Source organism: Vigna unguiculata, chromosome 10 (assembly GCF_004118075.2).
Source record: "Vigna unguiculata cultivar IT97K-499-35 chromosome 10, ASM411807v1, whole genome shotgun sequence".
In the NCBI taxonomy this organism is placed as follows: domain Eukaryota; kingdom Viridiplantae; phylum Streptophyta; class Magnoliopsida; order Fabales; family Fabaceae; genus Vigna; species Vigna unguiculata.
Window position 1 is genome coordinate 39,614,801 of NC_040288.1, and position 18,071 is coordinate 39,632,871.

The window sequence follows — 18,071 nt, forward strand, 5'->3', positions numbered from 1 at the left end:
ATGCACTTACAAAATCACGTGAAAACACAAAGTTGAGTAGTCGACTCCAAAACTCTTTTTCTCAACCTTTCTATGTTTCTTTTGTTAAGAAAATAATATATTTAATTTTAGAAAATTGTCATATTTATTACTTGGAATGTGAGATTGCATTGACTTAGAGAAATATATTGTGAAATTAGACATATTAATAAATAATATAATAATAATTATATAGACCAAATAAATAATAAATCTTGTTATTATAAATTTTAAATGATTTTAATCATTTAAATTAACCAAGAGAATCCTATATGAATTTTGAAGTAATTAAATTTTGGGTTAAATGTCTATTTCCACTCATGGTACTATAAAGTTAGGGCTATTTATACCAAGTTATCACTTATTTATATTTATTTTCAATTTTTTCATTGCTTATGGAATTTCGAAATTTGGTAAGTACTTCCAAAATCACGTGAAAACATAACACTTGGGTTTTTTTTTTCTGCCTCGTTTCTCTATTAATCCTCACCTTTTTTTTTTTGTCGAAGAATTTATGACTACTTTTCTATACAATTTTGGTGTTTTTATTTTGTTTAATTCATGATTTTTTATAATTCTATTTCAAACTAAAAATATTTTTATTTTCAATGTATAATGTAATACTTAATTATGGATATTTAATTTTGTACTATGTATAATCCGATATCATATAAAATTACACACATGAGATCTTTTTTCCGGACCGAGACGATATCTAAGCTGAAGATAGGAGAGTGAAAAAAAAAATTGTAGAGTCTTTATGATATAATTTCGATATATAAAAACACAAATTTTCTATTTTAAATTTAATATAATGTATCAAGAAAAGTGATTTAATTAGTAAAAAAGAAATAAACATCATTAACAAAAGGGGAATAAATATAAATAAAATTGATTATTAAATCATAATTACAACTATCCAAAATAATTTAAGTAAATGTTTTTTGTTTTAAAACAAGAGACGAAAGTTTGAGTTAAACAAAATACAACATCAAAATTATGTATAAGTTTTTTCTTATTTAACCTTTTTTTTGTCTATGTTTCTTCCTTTACTTATATTATTCAAGATTAAATAGATAATTGATGACATTGAATCTTTGATCGCTGGAAATTGATTGACACAAACCCTAACCCTAATTATATTCCTAAATGTTTTCCCACTCCATTTGTAGTTTCCCTCCATTCCTACTCCGCAGGGCGGATCCAAAAGTAAGTGCAAGCTTTGGCAATGACACCCCGCAGGACCCCAATTCAACCAATGCTAAGTTTGATGAAGAATTTCGAAAGGGAAAGCAAAGAGGGAGAGTGGTGGGTGGTAGTGATGGTGGTGGGGGGGTTGTTATTGGGAAGAAGAAGAAGTCGAAGGAGAAAGTTGAATGGGTTTGCAGCAATTGTGGGTACAGTGCAGGACAATGGTGGGGCGTGTGCCGTTCATGCAATGTATCAGGAACTATGAAAGAGGCCAAATTCAGCAGTGATGCTGGTAGTATGATTAGTGGGTTTTCAGTATTAGAGGATGGCGTGGGATCGTGGCTACCGCAACAGGAAGGAGAGTTACGTCCCTTGAGATTGGCAGAGGTAAACCGGGGACTTGATCATCACCATTGGAGAATTCCTTTGTAAGTTTCCCTATCTCTATATATTTGTCTAGTAATGGTAAGTGAACATCAAAGGTCTTGTTTGAGGCCTTTGTAAGTTGGAAACATTTTAGTGCATTCTATTCCAGTTTGAGTCCAAAAATGATTCATAATTGACACTTTGTGTTGTGTTTGTATACACCTAGATACAGTAAGACGTAGAAGAGAGACAGATGTATACGTATCGGTAAAAATAGAAAGGTAGAGAGAAATGAGAGGTGTCAATAGAGTGATTGTTGCACTGATGCAGGGGCTCATACTTTATATATCATTATACTTTTGATCTTACACTGTTTAAGTCATGTTAGGCTCAACTGAACTTTTGTTCTTTGCGACTAAAACTTGAAGAGTAGGAAAGGAAAGTCCATTGCCATTCTGTATTATGGATTTAGGGTAGGTGAAGAGTTTATCGCTCCCTAGTTCTCTCTCTCTATGAATCTCCAATTTGCATGATTTGCCACTTCCAATTGTGAAGCACTAGCTCTCTCTAAAGTTTAAACAGATGGAGATGTGTGTCTGAAGGGTTTTATTGCATCTCTAAAACACTCATCCAAGAGCCCGTTGGGCTTGACTTGTAAACAATGTACAAGCCCCCCTACCCTGAGCTTGAATTCAACTGTTTATTTAGAAAAGTGGGGGCTTATATCATTTTGGAACTAACTAACTAGCTTAAAAGCTTAAGCTATTTGATTTAGGCGAAAGATAGAATGGTTTTATCAAACATCTCTAAAGATGAACATCTTTTATTCATTTCAATCCATTTTTTTGGGGCTTGCCCTTAACAATTTTTCTTTATGTGTGTGTGAGATTGTGGTAGTTTCTCATGCCAAACCTACCCAATAATCAAGAAAGACATTATGGAAAAGTGGTATACATAACTGAGCAGTGACCCTTACCCCCTGAACTAACATTTGAGGTTAAGTACTTCAATTAGATTCAAACTCAAATTCCTATGGTTACAATTATATAAAGCGTGCTTTTATTTTCTTTTATTGTAAAATGTAGTTATAGATTTTTATGTAAAAGATACTCAAGGTTATTTCTTATATTAATCTAAAAGTTGGTGTTCTGTCTTCGGTTCTGATATTTTAACAAAAAATTAATTAAACAAGAAATGTAGTTATAGATTTTTATGTAAAAGATACTCAAGGTTATTTTTCACAAAATCAAACTGTAACAAGAAAGCTCTGAATCACGATACCTTTTTAATGAAAATTGTCTCCTTCATTCATAAGCATTTAAAATAGAAGAATATCATCTGGTAATCATCTGAAGCACTCGGTAGTTAGTACTGACATTAATCTGGTGTCTTTTTCAAGGGTTATAATTTGTAGCTTGCTTTAATTTCAGGTCTGGTCCATTTGGAGATGAAATTTCCAGAGTGCTTGGTGGTGGTCTAGTACCAGGTCTGGTTCATTTCTTAACTATATGCTATGCCATCAACTATTGACATTGAGAATTTTTTTGCTTTTTCCTTCCTTTTTTTCTGCATGTATAAAGATTTTTTCAGCTGAAAAATTGTTAGATGCATCTGTAGCAAGGGTGTTTAACACCATGGTCTCTTGATTGGGATTTTTTTTGTTCTGGTTTTAGTTAGATATTGTTTGCTGAGAACTGTATTAACATTCTACTTTGATTTATTTCCATAAAATGTAGCTTTTTTTCTATTCTAATTGTAGAGATCAATTACATCTCTTATTAGTTTATTGTTAGTTTTGCACAGTTTTTTTGTATTGCGAGCCTTGTGCACTGGTTCATCCTTTTTTTACAAACATTTTGTCTTCATCATGTTTGAAATGAATAGTTTATTTGATGGGACTAGACTTGTTTAAAAAGTTGCAACATCTGGTGATTTTTCTACGAGGATGGATAGTGGTTATTGGTATATTATTTATGGATTCTCATTCTGGTCTCTTTTTTTTCACGGGCTTCCTATGATCCTAATATTTAAATTCTCATCTGAATGCTTCTTCTAGCTATACAATATGATCTCTATTTTTATTAATCCAACTACACCTGAAGCTTCACAACCAATTGCATTGAATGGCTAACTTTGTCTATAAATCTGGTTGTTGAAGGCTCATTGACTTTAGTTGGTGGTGATCCTGGTGTTGGGAAGAGTACTCTTTTGCTGCAGGTACGAATTATACTGGCCACTGGGATAGTAAAACTGGATTTTACAATTTTAGATGGTTAACTTCTTTTTGTATTCTTTTATGGACTTGGCCGATTTGGGCTAACATTTGTTTTAATTTTAACATCTGGATCGGAAGATAGCTTCAATTATTGCAGAACGGCACCATGATGATGGAGCATCTCCAGTTGTATATGTCTCTGGTGAAGAGGTGCTTTGACCAAGTATTTTACTAGTTTTAAATTTTGAAACTTTGATGTTCCAAATTGCTGAAGTTAAAAGCTCTCAGAGCTTTTAAAAATCTTATACATTTTTATTAGTGCATTTATATGATTGGAAAGTAATAAATTTGATGCTAAGCTGTAGAAAATTAGTGGTAAGCCTCATTTTATCAGCCTTTTTGTTTCCATTCTATTATGCCAAAGATGGGTAGTCTAGTGTCACCTTTGATTTACAGCTGTTATTTGTTGTACTTTTTTATGTAGTTTGCATTTATGTTAATTTTGGCATTTTATGTTACAGAGTGTTGAGCAAATTGGTAACAGAGCAGATCGTCTTAGGATTCAATCAGATATTTATTTATACTCAAGTAATGATGTTGAGGTGCCTAGTATTTTCTTGTGCTTACTTTTTTACATGAATTTTGGTGATTTATAATGTTACTTATTGCTATAAAAAAGTATGTTTTGCTTAAAACGTTATTCTTGATAATTAATTGTCAGGAGTATTGTAAAGAAGTCAACACTATTGTATTTTTTCTTCAGGACATATTGAAGAAAGTTCAGCATCTCTCCCCTGGGGCTCTAATTGTTGATTCAATACAAACTGTTTATTTAAAAGGAATAATGGGAAGTCCTGGAGGGATTATGCAGGTGGGAAAATCATTATTTTTTATTATAAGAAGCGGACAGTCTTGGTGTCGTAATTTTCCATTGCTTTAAATTATTTAATGATTTAATTTATTCTACTTTATCACACTGCTTCACTTGTATTTAAAGTCACGGGTAAGATAGGTTTAATTTTTCTGTAACAAAAATGTAAAAATCCATCTGCTATACCTTCTTGACTGTGAAGTGAAATGCTTTGTTCCATTGTACGTGACATTTAATAGGTGTGAGACAGGTGAAAGAATGCACTTCAGCTTTACTCCGATTTGCAAAGAAGACAAACATCCCAGTTCTTCTGGTGAGCATACATGTCAATCAATTTTTTGAACAATACGTTTTAGATTAATTTAGTGCTTGTACTTAAGTGGTGAATCATTTATCTATTCATGTACATACTGTAATATTTTGATGATATACACTTGTTATAGGATGGCAATCTTCCTGATATGCCCTTTTTTCTTCTCAGTGTTATCTTTTGGTAAATTTAGAATTTCTTTAATATTCTCTTAGTGAACCTAAAACGGCTGAGTACTTGTGTATTATGTAATAATGGATCACCTGTGGCATTTCTGTTAAAGGGCTTTGAATTGTTGATTCACATGTCCACGGATTTATTTCTTTTTTTCTAGTGTCTCTTACCTTTTTGTTTTATATTTCAGATTGGACATGTGACAAAATCTGGAGACATTGCAGGACCTCGAGTTTTGGAGCATATTGTTGATGTTGTTCTGTATATGGAAGTTGGTATCTTGTTACAACTTTCTTTCTTTGAACAGTCAGTATAGCTTATCTGTGCTTATCATTAAACTTTCTACTACTTGGCATGTTTCTTGTTGTTCATTTTCCTTTTATACTTGTTATTGCTTGAGGCATCTTAAATCTGCAAAGCCTTCATGTGTCTCATTACTGATTTTTTGTCATTATTATATCTTTTTGTGCATTATGGCGTTCCACTGTACAAAATTGAGTTTTAACAAGAGGAGGGACACTCTTACCAAATTTTAGAAGAGAATGCTTGTGGTGACGTCCGATGGACCTGGTGTATCACAAATTTTATTACTAGTTATATTGTTTGATATCCATCTACTTTCACAGATTACCTTATTTTTCAGTTGTGCTCTTGTAACATGTGCAAGTACCAATATTGGTGTTATAGTATGTATGAATGAAAAATTGAAAAGTTTCAATAAATAGTAAATAAAAGTATGATATGAAGGGAACGGTAATAATATTACACTACAAAAAGTGCTCTATTCTTAGTTATCAAGACAATTATCTAAGAAAATATTGCTGTCTACAGTATTATAATTACATTCTCAATCTGTTTTTGATTTCATGACACAATACTTCATATTCCCTTTTCAAAATTGGTTTTGCTATGTTTCTAAATTAAAATCTGGAAGTTTTGTATGTATTTGTGTAACACCTAGCATATGTTGTTCATGATACTTATTGTTGGCCTTTCTAAATCACCATATGTTTCCTGTGCTCATTGTTTGTTTGTTTTACTACTCAGGGTGAGAAATACTCTTCCCATCGTATGCTTCGAGCTGTGAAAAACCGATTTGGATCCACAGATGAGGTGTGCCACTATAATTATGCTAGTCATTGATTTATTTATTTATTTTTAGAAATACTTTCAGTGAACTAACTGAATGGAATAGATAATATTTTGAATAGTGTGTACTGGCAGGCATTAGAATCTTCTTCTGGATCTGTATCTGTTTTCACCTTTGAGCTGTGCTTAATTTTGCACCTTTGCAACTATCTGCCTATTCTCGTCAATGACTCATTTTGTATTACTATTTAATGTTGTAATGAACGGAAAAAGGTCATGAAAAATTATCTTAGTCCACCCTTGTTCATGTTGACTATGCGATAATAAACTCGTCACAGATGCTTGGCTGAAAGACAAAAATTCAAAACCCAGTTTTGATTGTTAAATTTTTTTAATACTCTTATTTTTATGCAAAGGAGAGTAGTTTTGTGGCCAAATGCACTTTTGGCAGTAAGTTGGTGCTATTGCGAACTGATTTTTGGTGACATGTAATATCTTCCATGTAAAGGATTAAAAGCTGCACTTTGAAGGCTTTTACGTGTGCTTTCCTCATTTCTCATTATAGCAACATAGAAAGTTGCTTCCTTGTCTATTAGTATGTCAAGTTTGTTGTAGTTATTTATCTGAGGCTTATTTTTACTCTATAATTATTTTATCTGGAAAAAAATATATGTTTGATCTGTTTTGTCTTTGATGTATTTGGTCAGCTTGGAGTTTTTGAGATGTCACATTCAGGACTTCAGGCTATTTCAAATGCTAGTGAAATGTTTCTCAGTGAGCAACATCTGGATTCAGAAGTTTTAGCTGGACTAGCTGTTGCTGTAATCATGGATGGGTCCCGGACATTTCTTATTGAAATTCAGGTATTTTCTTTTTTTTTTCTTTCATGATATTAAATATTTTAAATTGTCAAGCACTGTATGAATTTCCTACCATGGCAGTTCTGGTTTTAGAAACATCGTGACGACCACCCTTGTCATCATTTGTGTTATCTTACAAATTGAAGCCGTCCTAAGAAATGATGCTTACAGAGCACTCTTCAATCTGTGCCGGCAAAGCACTATTTTCATTCTCAGAATTTTGGTTCAAATATAAATACATGGTGTTGTGGTGAAATTACCATTCTATACTTTCCACTTCAGTACTGTCAGTTGGAAATTATATTGGGTTGAACATACGAGCTAATAACAATATGATTTTGTAGCTATTAAAAGAAATACAAGTTATGAATGCTTACAATGTCAATCCAGACGAATTCTTACTGAAATTTTCTGATTTACTTGTCGCGGCTTTCAGTTTGTGGTGTTCATTTTTTTCTTCATGTCAATGAAGAAAACTACCAAGAACTCTAATATAATATCAGAATCCTTTGACTTTTTTTTCTACTCTGACATCCTTCAAAGAATTGTTTAGTTAGTTCTAGTTTATTTTGCAGGCACTTTGTCTTTCTAGTTCAACAGGTTCAAGGCAAGTTAATGGTATCCAATTAAATAGAGCTGATATGATCATATCCGTGAGTTAGTGCCTCTTGTTTTGTTGGTATTTTTATTACTACTTCTGTATTATATGCTTATTTTTAGTATTTTCTCTAATCTTTATGGAAGGTGAATAACAAAATTGTTTTTTTGAAGAGGATTAAAACAGTTTTTGAACGTCTAACATCCCCTTAAACTGCAGGTTCTTATAAAGCAAGCTGGTCTTCGTCTCCGAGAACATGTGAGCTGATTTATGAATGTCAATATTCTAAGTTCAACAGAATTAAATCCTAATTGAATAAACTTAGCAAAGCTAATACCAAATATGGGAATGGCAATGCCAACTAGCATGTATCTTTGATATTAACTTGGTTTATATTATTTGGGTTGCAAGAATTGAATAATTTCATTCAAGAACCTAGTTTGTGTTTGTCGGTGGGGTGAAAGATATACTAGTGTTCTCTGCATCTTTGCTTTTGAGAATTTAGACTTTTAATGAGTTAAGATTGACAAAACCAAAAGATATTCACATCTGGATTCTTTATCTGTTTTTTGCAAGGTCATATGATGTTTTCTAGCAAAACTTTTGCAAGTTAACATATCATTTAAAACAGTCATTCACCACGTCACTGAACTATGAAACCAGCAACATAGTCCGTTGCCTGTTTGGTGCTCATAATATAACCTGCAGATATATTTTCATTTTGATATTAGTATTGACTGTATTCTATATCCTTGTCTTCATACAACAGGCTGTGTTTTTGAATGTTGTTAGTGGATTGACACTGGCTGAGACTGCTGGAGATCTTGCTATAGCAGCAGCAATTTGCAGCAGGTTTGTGTTTCATTTGTCATTAGAGGATTAGGAGGATGTTATTGACCAGTGAATTTTGCATCCAATTTATAGAGTTAAACATATGTTGCACTTATGCATGTTATCTCCCATAGGGTTTATGTTCTAATGTACTGTTATAGATTTAATCTGAATTAGTTGAATTTATTATGTCTGTTTCTTTTCCCTTTTTCCAGTTGCTTGGAAATTCCAATTCCAAATGACATTGCATTTATCGGTGAAATTGGCCTCGGTGGTGAGCTTCGCATGGTGAGACTTTCTTTGTGATTTTTCTGAATAGTGAATACAATATTGAGCTCAATGATTACAATCTTGAAGCTGTTTGAATACAATCTTGAATTCAATGATTAAAAATTTGCATAAGATTAAAGCTGTTTCTTTGAGATTAGATCTCATACCTGTTGTCCTCTGTGTCATCTCAACATTTCAAAATAATGACATTCCAGTGAAGTTATTGTTTGTATGATGAATTCTAAACTGTTCTTCATTATGTTATTTACGTGTACAGGTTCATAGAATGGATAAAAGGGTATATACCGTTGCCAAATTGGGTTTCAGAATGTGCATAGTGCCCAAGGTGGCTGAAAAAGCTTTAGGAACTGAAGGTTTAGAAAAGATGAAAGTCGTTGGTTGCAGAAATCTGAAAGAGGTTATTAACACTGTATTTCCCAATATAATGATGAAAAGGAGGTAGTGATGATGTAGGTTGTGAATTTATATAAATCTTTTAATTCGCATGATGTTGGTACCATTAGATATGCACATGTTATTCCACTTATCTATTTGTTTTTATTTATTCATTAATTTTTCGTACCTTGAATTTTGAAACACCTATTTACTTTATTCAAGCGATAAAATGGTGTAATTATTGATGTATTTTACTCTGATCAAAGGTTAATCAATAATATTAAGATAAACATGAGGTGATCGGTGGTAAGACTTTTTTATTTTTACCCTCTAGGCCAAACATGGGTAACAAATATATTGAATTATTACGGCTATTTCAATTTTATATCATCTAAAATTGATCCAAAACAAAAGCTAAAGTTAATCTTTTTGGATTTTCAGATTTACTTTTTTCTTTAAATTAGCAAGTTGTCTATTGTATTGGAGTATAGCGATATAAATTAAGAATTAAAATGACTATTTTTAAAAATTTATTTTATGTTTTGATTTTGTTTTTTACAATATATTTATTTTTATAAAAAATTCATATTATCATTTTTTTGTCAGATTATGTGATTTATTTATAAATATGAAATAACATTAAAATTATTATTATAATCATAATCATAAAAGAATTAGAAGAAAAAATAAATAAAACAAAATATCAAAATTTATTTACCCATGTAATGTTATAATGTTAAATTTATAATGTTAAATTCTTCCTCTTTTTATGCAATAGGAATTGATGGGTTGATTCTCAATGTTGTTTTCTTGATGTAGTCTTAGGACTTGGACCAACTGCTTTTTAGAAATATAATATATTTATTATATTAATTTTAATTTATAAAATTTTAATTATTATTTAAAAAATATATAAATTAAAAAAGTTTTAATGTGAAATTTAATATTATTTTTTATATAAAAGTTATAAATTGAATTGGTACTTATCTCTGAAACTAAATTTATATATATATATATATATATATATATATATATATATATATATATAATCACAACTCTTATTAAATGTTACATTATTTTAACATTTTTATTTAATTAATTTAAAGAATGTACTAAATTAGAAGTTTATTACATATTCATAATATTAAACATGCATGAATATTTTTTAAAAATTTATTTCATGTTTTGATTTTATTTTTATATAATATATTTATATATTTATTTTATCAAAATATAATTCATATTATAATTTTTATTTATAAAATTATGTGATTTATTTATAAATATGAAATAACATTGAAGGTATGAATATAATCATAATCATAAGATAACTGTTGTATGCCTATTTGTTCGACACTTTAAGTTTATATAGTAAAAAAAAATGTTTACAAGTCTTTCATAAATAATGTTTAATAATTTTAACCTATAGAATTACAAAAGTTAATTCAAATAGATTGATGTAGTTTAGTTTTATTAAATTAAAATAAAATGAAAACAAATTATATTAAATTAAAATAAAATCAAAAACAAACTATATTAAATTCTTATATTTAACTCCCTAAAGCAATAAATATATCACCTTGTATTACTTCTCACTTTTTTTAAATCAACAATTATTATTAATTAAGAAAAAAAAACTTTTACATGTTTCTATATTCATTTGACACATTATTCTTCATTCTTTTATTACAAAAATCATGTAAAATGAACTTTTGTGTATCAACCTACAATTGTCCATTAATCATGTTAAATTTATGTCTTACAAAAATTCAAGATAGTCTTTCAATTTTGTATAATTATCTGTGAATGAAAATGGGTAGATACAAATAGTACTCATGCTACTTGACTTACAACAAAAAATTCAACATCTTATCCATTGGATATTCATTTAAAAGATATTCACAAATTTTTAAAATTGATGAGTATTCAAAAATACTTATGGATATTTAATATATATATATATATATATATATATAAATTTTGAAAAAACAATCTAATTAAAATTATAAAAATAAAAAATATAATATAATATAAATTAAATTTTGATTTTGATTTTGATTAAATTTAATATAATAAAATATAAATTAAATTTAACTTAATAAAAATAAATTTTTTACAAGTAACGAATACATGAATATAAATACTATAATATTCTCACCCAATCATTATTTAAGAAGTGGTAAATTATTTATTATCGATTACTTTCATACATATGTATCCACTTATTACTCGTGGTAGATTTTATTCTTGACATCCGATAATTATCACTTAAAGCATTTTTAAGTGATATTTATTATCGGTTACTTTCATACTTAAAAATCACGGCATTAAATCAGACCAATCAATTTTATTCTTGACATCCAAAAATACATCCGATAATTATACATCCGATATTTTGACACAATGTATAAACCGTGACAATGCTTTATAATTTGATGCTTGACGTTGTGCAGTAATGTCTTTAGGATCGATGAAGTTTGGTTGATTGGTCGAAGACAATAACCTTCTCATTCTCATTTATTTGCTATTGCTAGTGTTATCAAATTTCAAATAACTAACAACTTCATAACCCTTTATACCACCAATTTGATGCTTATACTTAATTTATCTTCCGTTCTTCAAACTTACTGATAAAGCTTGTATATAATTTGAAATAGGCTAGTTATATGAAAAATTATTTATCTTATTTTTATCTTGAGGGTATAACAAATTAAAGGCGATCATGATCTAAGTTTGATTGTTTATATGTGTTGATGACATAGTTTGAATGAATATTTTATATTAAAAATCTCAAATATCAAGAAAATTCTTCGTTACATTATTTTTTATTAAAAGTTAAAGTGTTAAAGCATTTTTTAGGGTTATAAATTGTTTATTCAGATGTAAGAATCACCTTATGTTTATCCATGGATCACCTTATGTTCGGGCCTTGTGAGGCCCAACTTTACTGGGTCGGATTCTAAAAGCCCAAGTAACTTCAGCTCGGTCCTTTTTCGTCTTGATAGTTATTTTAATTTTGATTAAAATAAAAATAATTGACTGTTTCCAAATTGAAGTGATTCTCTTTGGTGCGTCTCCCAGCTTCATAGGGCTTGCTTATTGGCGGTGTGAAAGGAACACAAAGCACATCCATTTTGATTTTGGGATTCATTCTCTTCCTCTTCTCTCCTCGCCATGTACAGAGCAGCAGCTTCTTCATTCAGAAGCCATCTCAAGGTCATTACTAACACCATAATCATTCATTTTTATTTTTTTTTGCACCCAAATCATTTTTTAGGACTCAAATCCCTCCACCAGATATTTTGGATCTTACCCTGGTAACAAAATTTGATTTTGATGGGCAAAAAATGTCATTTTGTTGATTTTCTGGGAAATGAGTTTGGTGGGCAGGATTGTTTTTCATCCAACCGGGTTTTGCTAATTCCTAGGTTGTTTTTCATGTTGTAATCTGCTGTTTTTTTTATTCCCGTGAAAAATTTCGGGGGCATTGGTGTCATGGGGTAATTTATGTTCTTTTGGTGAATGCTGGTGCTGTTTGTGTGATTTTTGTGTAATGAAACCATGTGATTAGGGCCATGGATGCAAGTTGGGATCCACTAGGTCTTCCACATCAGCCGCTGTAGTTGCAAGGACTACCCAGGGTGGTTTGTTTAGCTGGCTTACTGGGGAGCGTTCTAGTTCTCTTCCTTCTCTGGATATACCCCTCGGTGGTGTTGTTCTCCCAGATCCACTCCCAGATTCTGTTGAACAAAGCAAGACCAAGATCACAACTCTTTCCAATGGACTTAAAATAGCATCAGAGACCTCGCCTGTATGTGCATCTTTCTAGTTTTCTTGATATATTGATATGATTAATGACACTGCTACTGTAAATTGACTGTGTGTCCATGTGTCTAGTTTTTCTGGGTGTCTTGTTATGTTAAATGACAATGTTACTCTATGTACGTGTTTCTAGTTATTTGACGTCATGATACATTTAATGACAGTGTTATGTCTCAAGTTATTTTGAGTCTTGGCATGTGCAATGACAATGTTCCTCTTAGATTTAACCGTATGTGCATGTTTATTGTTTTTTGGCATCTTGATGAATAACAATGTTACTATATGATATTAAGGTTTAGCTTTATGGGCATGTGTCTAATTTGTTGCCATCTTAGTATTTCAGTGCCAAAGTTACTTTAAGGTAATGGTGTTCTTGAGGTATTTGGTTTGCATATTGATTTTGTTTTTCATTTCGCATGTTCATTAGAACCCTGCTGCTTCAATCGGGTTATATCTTGACTGTGGTTCCATCTATGAGACACCATTCTCAAGTGGAGCTTCACACTTGCTGGAGCGAATGGCTTTCAAAAGCACAACAAACCGTAGTCACTTTCGTATTGTAAGGGAAGTAGAAGCAATTGGTGGTAACATAGGAGCCTCTGCCTCACGGGAGCAAATGGGATATACATTTGACGCCTTGAAAACCTATGTTCCACAAATGGTGGAACTATTGGTTGACTGTGTAAGGAACCCTGCATTCTTGGACTGGGAGGTCAATGAAGAGGTATTTATTTTTGTATGCTTATCTTTTCTCCATTACTGATCATGTAATTGTTAAGTCAGCAAGCTCAGTCATGTTCTTCAGCTAATGAACAGGCTTTTCTCTGTTTTATAATCCATAGTAGGATGGATGAACAATTACATGCATTTTTCTTTTAGAGAATATTAAGTGCCCTGTCTTTTTTGTTTAAAAAAAAAAAACGAAAATAAAACACCTTTCCTATATGTGTAGCTATACTTTAATCACGTCTAACATAGGTGTATGAAAGGTAGGCAATATGTTCTACCTTTCTTAGCTCCAATTATACTAAATCATACTGAATATGAAGTTATATATATTTTGTAAGCCTCATGCATTGCAATTGGATCCTAACTGACTAAGGAATCTAAATGGAAGTTTTCCATCTTATTTTGCAAATATGGTTTTTTATTTTGATGGCTGATATGTGATTCCTTCTGAACTTGTGGAACTGTCTACCAAATGAAACAGCTTCGGAAGGTGAAAGCAGAGCTTGGAGAACTGTCCAACAATCCCCAGGGCTTGCTTTTGGAAGCAATTCACTCTGCTGGTTATTCTGGTGCATTGGCTTATCCTCTCCTGGCTCCTGAAGCAGCATTGAACAGATTGGACGGCCCCAGTTTGGAGGAATTTGTTGCTGTAAGATATGTTATCCTTTCTGATCCTACATGAACCCTCCAGTATTAATTTGAGACATTTATAACTTTTTTCCATTTTCTTTTTCTGCTTTTCCACCTTTCTTTATCTATTTGAGAATCTAACTATTGCGGAATGTATAAAATCAGGAGAATTACACTGCACCTAGAATGGTACTTGCAGCAGCTGGGGTTGAGCATGAAGAACTTGTATCTATTGCTGAGCCACTTCTCTCTGATCTACCAAATGTCCCCCGTCCCGATGAACCTAAATCTGTCTATGTTGGAGGTGATTTTCGCCGTCATGGTGAATCAGGGGTGCGTACAAGTATTTATATAACACTATTTACATTTTCTTAATCCCCTTCAAACATTGTTATTTACCGGCTAAGATATGTTTCAAGGGCAGGGTACACATGTTGCTCTTGCTTTTGAAGTTCCAGGTGGATGGCACAAAGAGAAAGATGCTATAGTTTTGACTGTTTTACAGGTATTCGTTTTTTCATCTTTGTTTTTGTTGTACCAAAAGGAAGAACACAATAAGTGAGCACTTTTTTGCGCAGATGCTTATGGGAGGCGGTGGGTCTTTTTCAGCAGGGGGCCCTGGAAAAGGGATGCACTCAAGGCTATGTAAGTTTTACCAATGTCTTGTTCACTGTTTAGTTTGGTCAGATATATGCTTTAACCTTGGCATTATATTTAATTAACTTCTCCATTGGACGAGTAACACTTATCTGTCTAATGCGAAACTTCACTTCTGTCATTTTATTTTCATACATTCTCAATTCTAATATTTTAACTTGTTTTGCATGTACAAATACGTCCAGATCTTCGTGTGCTGAATGAATATCAACAGATTCAATCTTTTTCTGCATTCAACAGCATCTTCAATAATACAGGATTGTTTGGCATTTATGCAAGCACTGTAAGCAAAAAATCACAATTGTTTCTGACGTTCCTTTACACATGGTGTTAATTTAATTACAAGAAGGCCTAAGAGAAGAATTCTACTTCCAAGTGTTCGCCTTCAGAGTGTTTCTTTCCCTTTTACAACTGAGCCAACCAATACTCAATCCCCAAATGACAACAAAATCTGAGTTCCACCGTTTCTACATTATCCTCCAATTTAATCTAATTCCTTACTTCTTGAACTGCCCAAATAGAACTATTTTAACTAACTGCTCTTTAGCACAGGGTTTTCTTTTCAATAGGGTGGGGTGCTGTATTGTATATATTTCCTTTATCCAGTTAGGGGAATTTCTTGGGTTTACAGCTCCTTTCCTCTTCAAAATAATTATCAGAAAAAAAAAATCACTTTTAGAGCATGTTTGTGACGGCATTATTTTAAAATGGAATAATTGCTTGTTTTTCAAAATCTTGGAGGAAACTGTAAAAATTAAGCAATTATTTCTTCAAAATAATCATAATTAATTGTTTCTGCTTAATATGTTAATTTGACACATTCAAATTTGTGGATGTAGAGCCCTGATTTTGCGCCAAAGGCTGTGGATATAGCAGCCAAAGAACTAATAGCAATTGCTTCCCCTGGACAAGGTTTTGCTTCTCTCTTGTTTCTGAAGTATTTTAGTAAGAATTTTCATTTGTGCAAAATTAAACTGGAACTTCTTGCAATGACAGTTACACAGGTGCAGCTTGACCGAGCCAAAAAATCCACAAAGTCTGCAGTTCTAATGAACCTGGAATCTAGAGTATGATCTTGTCTTTCTGCTTTACATAATTGTGATGTTCCAAATACTTTGGTAGTTTCTCTTTCATTTAGACTCCATTGTTTGTGCATCCTTCAAGGGACATCAGTTTTTTCCAAATTCTTTTAGTCCTGTCTAGCATAATGATATGAACTGAGGATATCAAATGTTATTATCCAACAAAAAGGTAAGCTTTGATCCTTAAAACGGAGAAAGATCCTTCGGAGAACACATTGAATATCAAGATTAAAAGAGAGAAACATACCCAGGAACTGCATGAAGCAATCTCAACTAAGTTTACCTCAATTCTCTTCCCCAATTTGTACACCTCACAATTATCCTTATTTACCTTCAACCAAATTCTCCATCTCCCATATTTTCCACTTTCAATTGCACCTTTGGCCCAAACCACTACATTCCCTTCTTTCAGCTAGAAATACTGTATTTTGGAGGGATGACAGTCCAGTCTAAGGCGGGGAAAGCCTCTGAAACTGTTGTGGATACAGCATGATAGCATGCTTCTGCCCTGTGTTCTTTTTTGTGTTATATTCTAAACGAAACATGGGGTTGGTTAGATTTCTATGGATCTGACATGCTAAAAAATAATCCTTTTTGTAGATGATTGCATCGGAGGATATTGGAAGGCAGATTTTGACTTATGGAGAAAGGTAAAGAATCAATCTCAAGACCTTGAGATTTTCCTTTTCATCTACATGCTGTTGCTTCCATCTTCTTTTGATTGTTAAGATAACTAGTAAAGATAGGCTACTTGAATACTGCCACTAGTCTACCTGGGAAACTTTGCCATGTTCTTGGGAGTTATTGTTTAATATTTAAATTGTTGATTTCGAATTTGACATTCATAAAATGGTGGAGAAATCTGTACTAAGAATATACTCTATTTCAAAAGTTATAATTCTTGAATGGAAGTGTAATTCTTTGTAAATTGTATTCATAACCTTTTCAGGAAGCCTTTGGAACAGTTCCTGAAGGCTGTAGATGAAATCACGTTGAACGATATCACCAAAATTTCTCAGAAGATTATTTCCTCACCTTTGACCATGGCATCATATGGGGATGGTAATATGATTTTCATATTTTAAGAAACTCTTGACTGATTGATAACACCAAAATTTTGACTGACACCATTTCTTTCTTTTGTGGCAGTCCTCAGTGTGCCCAGTTATGAATCTGTAAACAGCAAGTTCCATGCAAAATGAAATTGCATGTGATTCACCCTAGTGTCACTACATTTTCTGGATCACAGGCATGCCTACTTCAAATTTTCAAGTTACACAGAATCAGCAATGCTGAAAATAAATCCCAGAGAAATTTTTGTGCGGATCTGAGGAACCATTGTTTAGGTTCCATGTTTGATTTCTTACATATAGAACAATTTGCCTAGTGTATTAGGTGGCATAGTCTAAAACTAAAGGCTAATGTTCACCTCAATTTTTTTATATTTATAAATTGATTTTCTCTCATTTCTTAGATCAAAGTGAGCAAAGGAGCCACGTATTAACAGATGAAGAATGCTAGCAATATACACTCATCAATCACTTCCTACTCGTTTTTAACATTTCTGCTAGTTGGATATATTAATGCAGGATTAATTACACATAGATTGTAGGTCTTGTCTCATTTTGTAGGCTCTATAAATTTTAGTTAATACACTAGTAAAGTGCACTGAACAATTTATCTACCCTTGCATTCTAGGGCTTGTTTAAACAGCATTTGCAATTGAATTTTTTTAATAAATAAACTAATGTTAGCATATTTTTTGAAATTGGTCTATTAAAATTTAACCAATCAAGTATTATTATTTAAATGAATGAAGTTGGAGTTTTTTCTTCTGTAAAAGTACAAAATTTATATTAATTTGATAAATGTTAGTTATTAGTTTCTGTAATAACAAAAATAATAAATTAGAGCCAATAAAAGAATATATATATATATATATATATATATATATATAGAAAG

General features: G+C 31.6%; 2 protein-coding genes across 3 annotated transcripts; both read left to right on the forward strand.

Annotated features, from left to right (window-relative positions):
• Window positions 1–1,079: 1,079 nt before the first annotated feature.
• Window positions 1,080–9,499, forward strand: LOC114165075 (DNA repair protein RadA-like). Of its 2 annotated transcripts, none has more exons than XR_003599685.1 (15): window positions 1,080–1,637; window positions 3,006–3,061; window positions 3,734–3,792; window positions 3,929–4,000; window positions 4,312–4,392; window positions 4,554–4,661; window positions 4,912–4,974; window positions 5,336–5,416; window positions 6,193–6,258; window positions 6,942–7,097; window positions 7,670–7,751; window positions 7,912–7,950; window positions 8,462–8,544; window positions 8,739–8,811; window positions 9,071–9,499. XR_003599685.1 is itself a non-coding variant. In XM_028049728.1 (15 exons), exons 1-15 carry the CDS (start codon window positions 1,168–1,170, stop codon window positions 9,254–9,256), a joined length of 1,671 nt encoding a protein of 556 aa, XP_027905529.1. In that variant the 5' UTR covers window positions 1,082–1,167; the 3' UTR covers window positions 9,257–9,499. The 2 variants fall into 2 exon arrangements, 1 of the variants encoding a protein (XP_027905529.1); XM_028049728.1 differs by having other exon boundaries at window positions 1,082–1,637; window positions 7,670–7,747.
• A 2,725-nt stretch (window positions 9,500–12,224) lies between these two features.
• Window positions 12,225–17,584, forward strand: LOC114167223 (mitochondrial-processing peptidase subunit alpha-like). Its single transcript, XM_028052241.1, has 13 exons — window positions 12,225–12,405; window positions 12,761–13,000; window positions 13,439–13,735; window positions 14,222–14,389; window positions 14,536–14,703; window positions 14,795–14,875; window positions 14,949–15,015; window positions 15,213–15,310; window positions 15,867–15,939; window positions 16,024–16,094; window positions 16,710–16,759; window positions 17,059–17,171; window positions 17,259–17,584. Exons 1-13 carry the CDS (start codon window positions 12,364–12,366, stop codon window positions 17,309–17,311), a joined length of 1,521 nt encoding a protein of 506 aa, XP_027908042.1. The 5' UTR covers window positions 12,225–12,363; the 3' UTR covers window positions 17,312–17,584.
• Window positions 17,585–18,071: the final 487 nt, after the last annotated feature.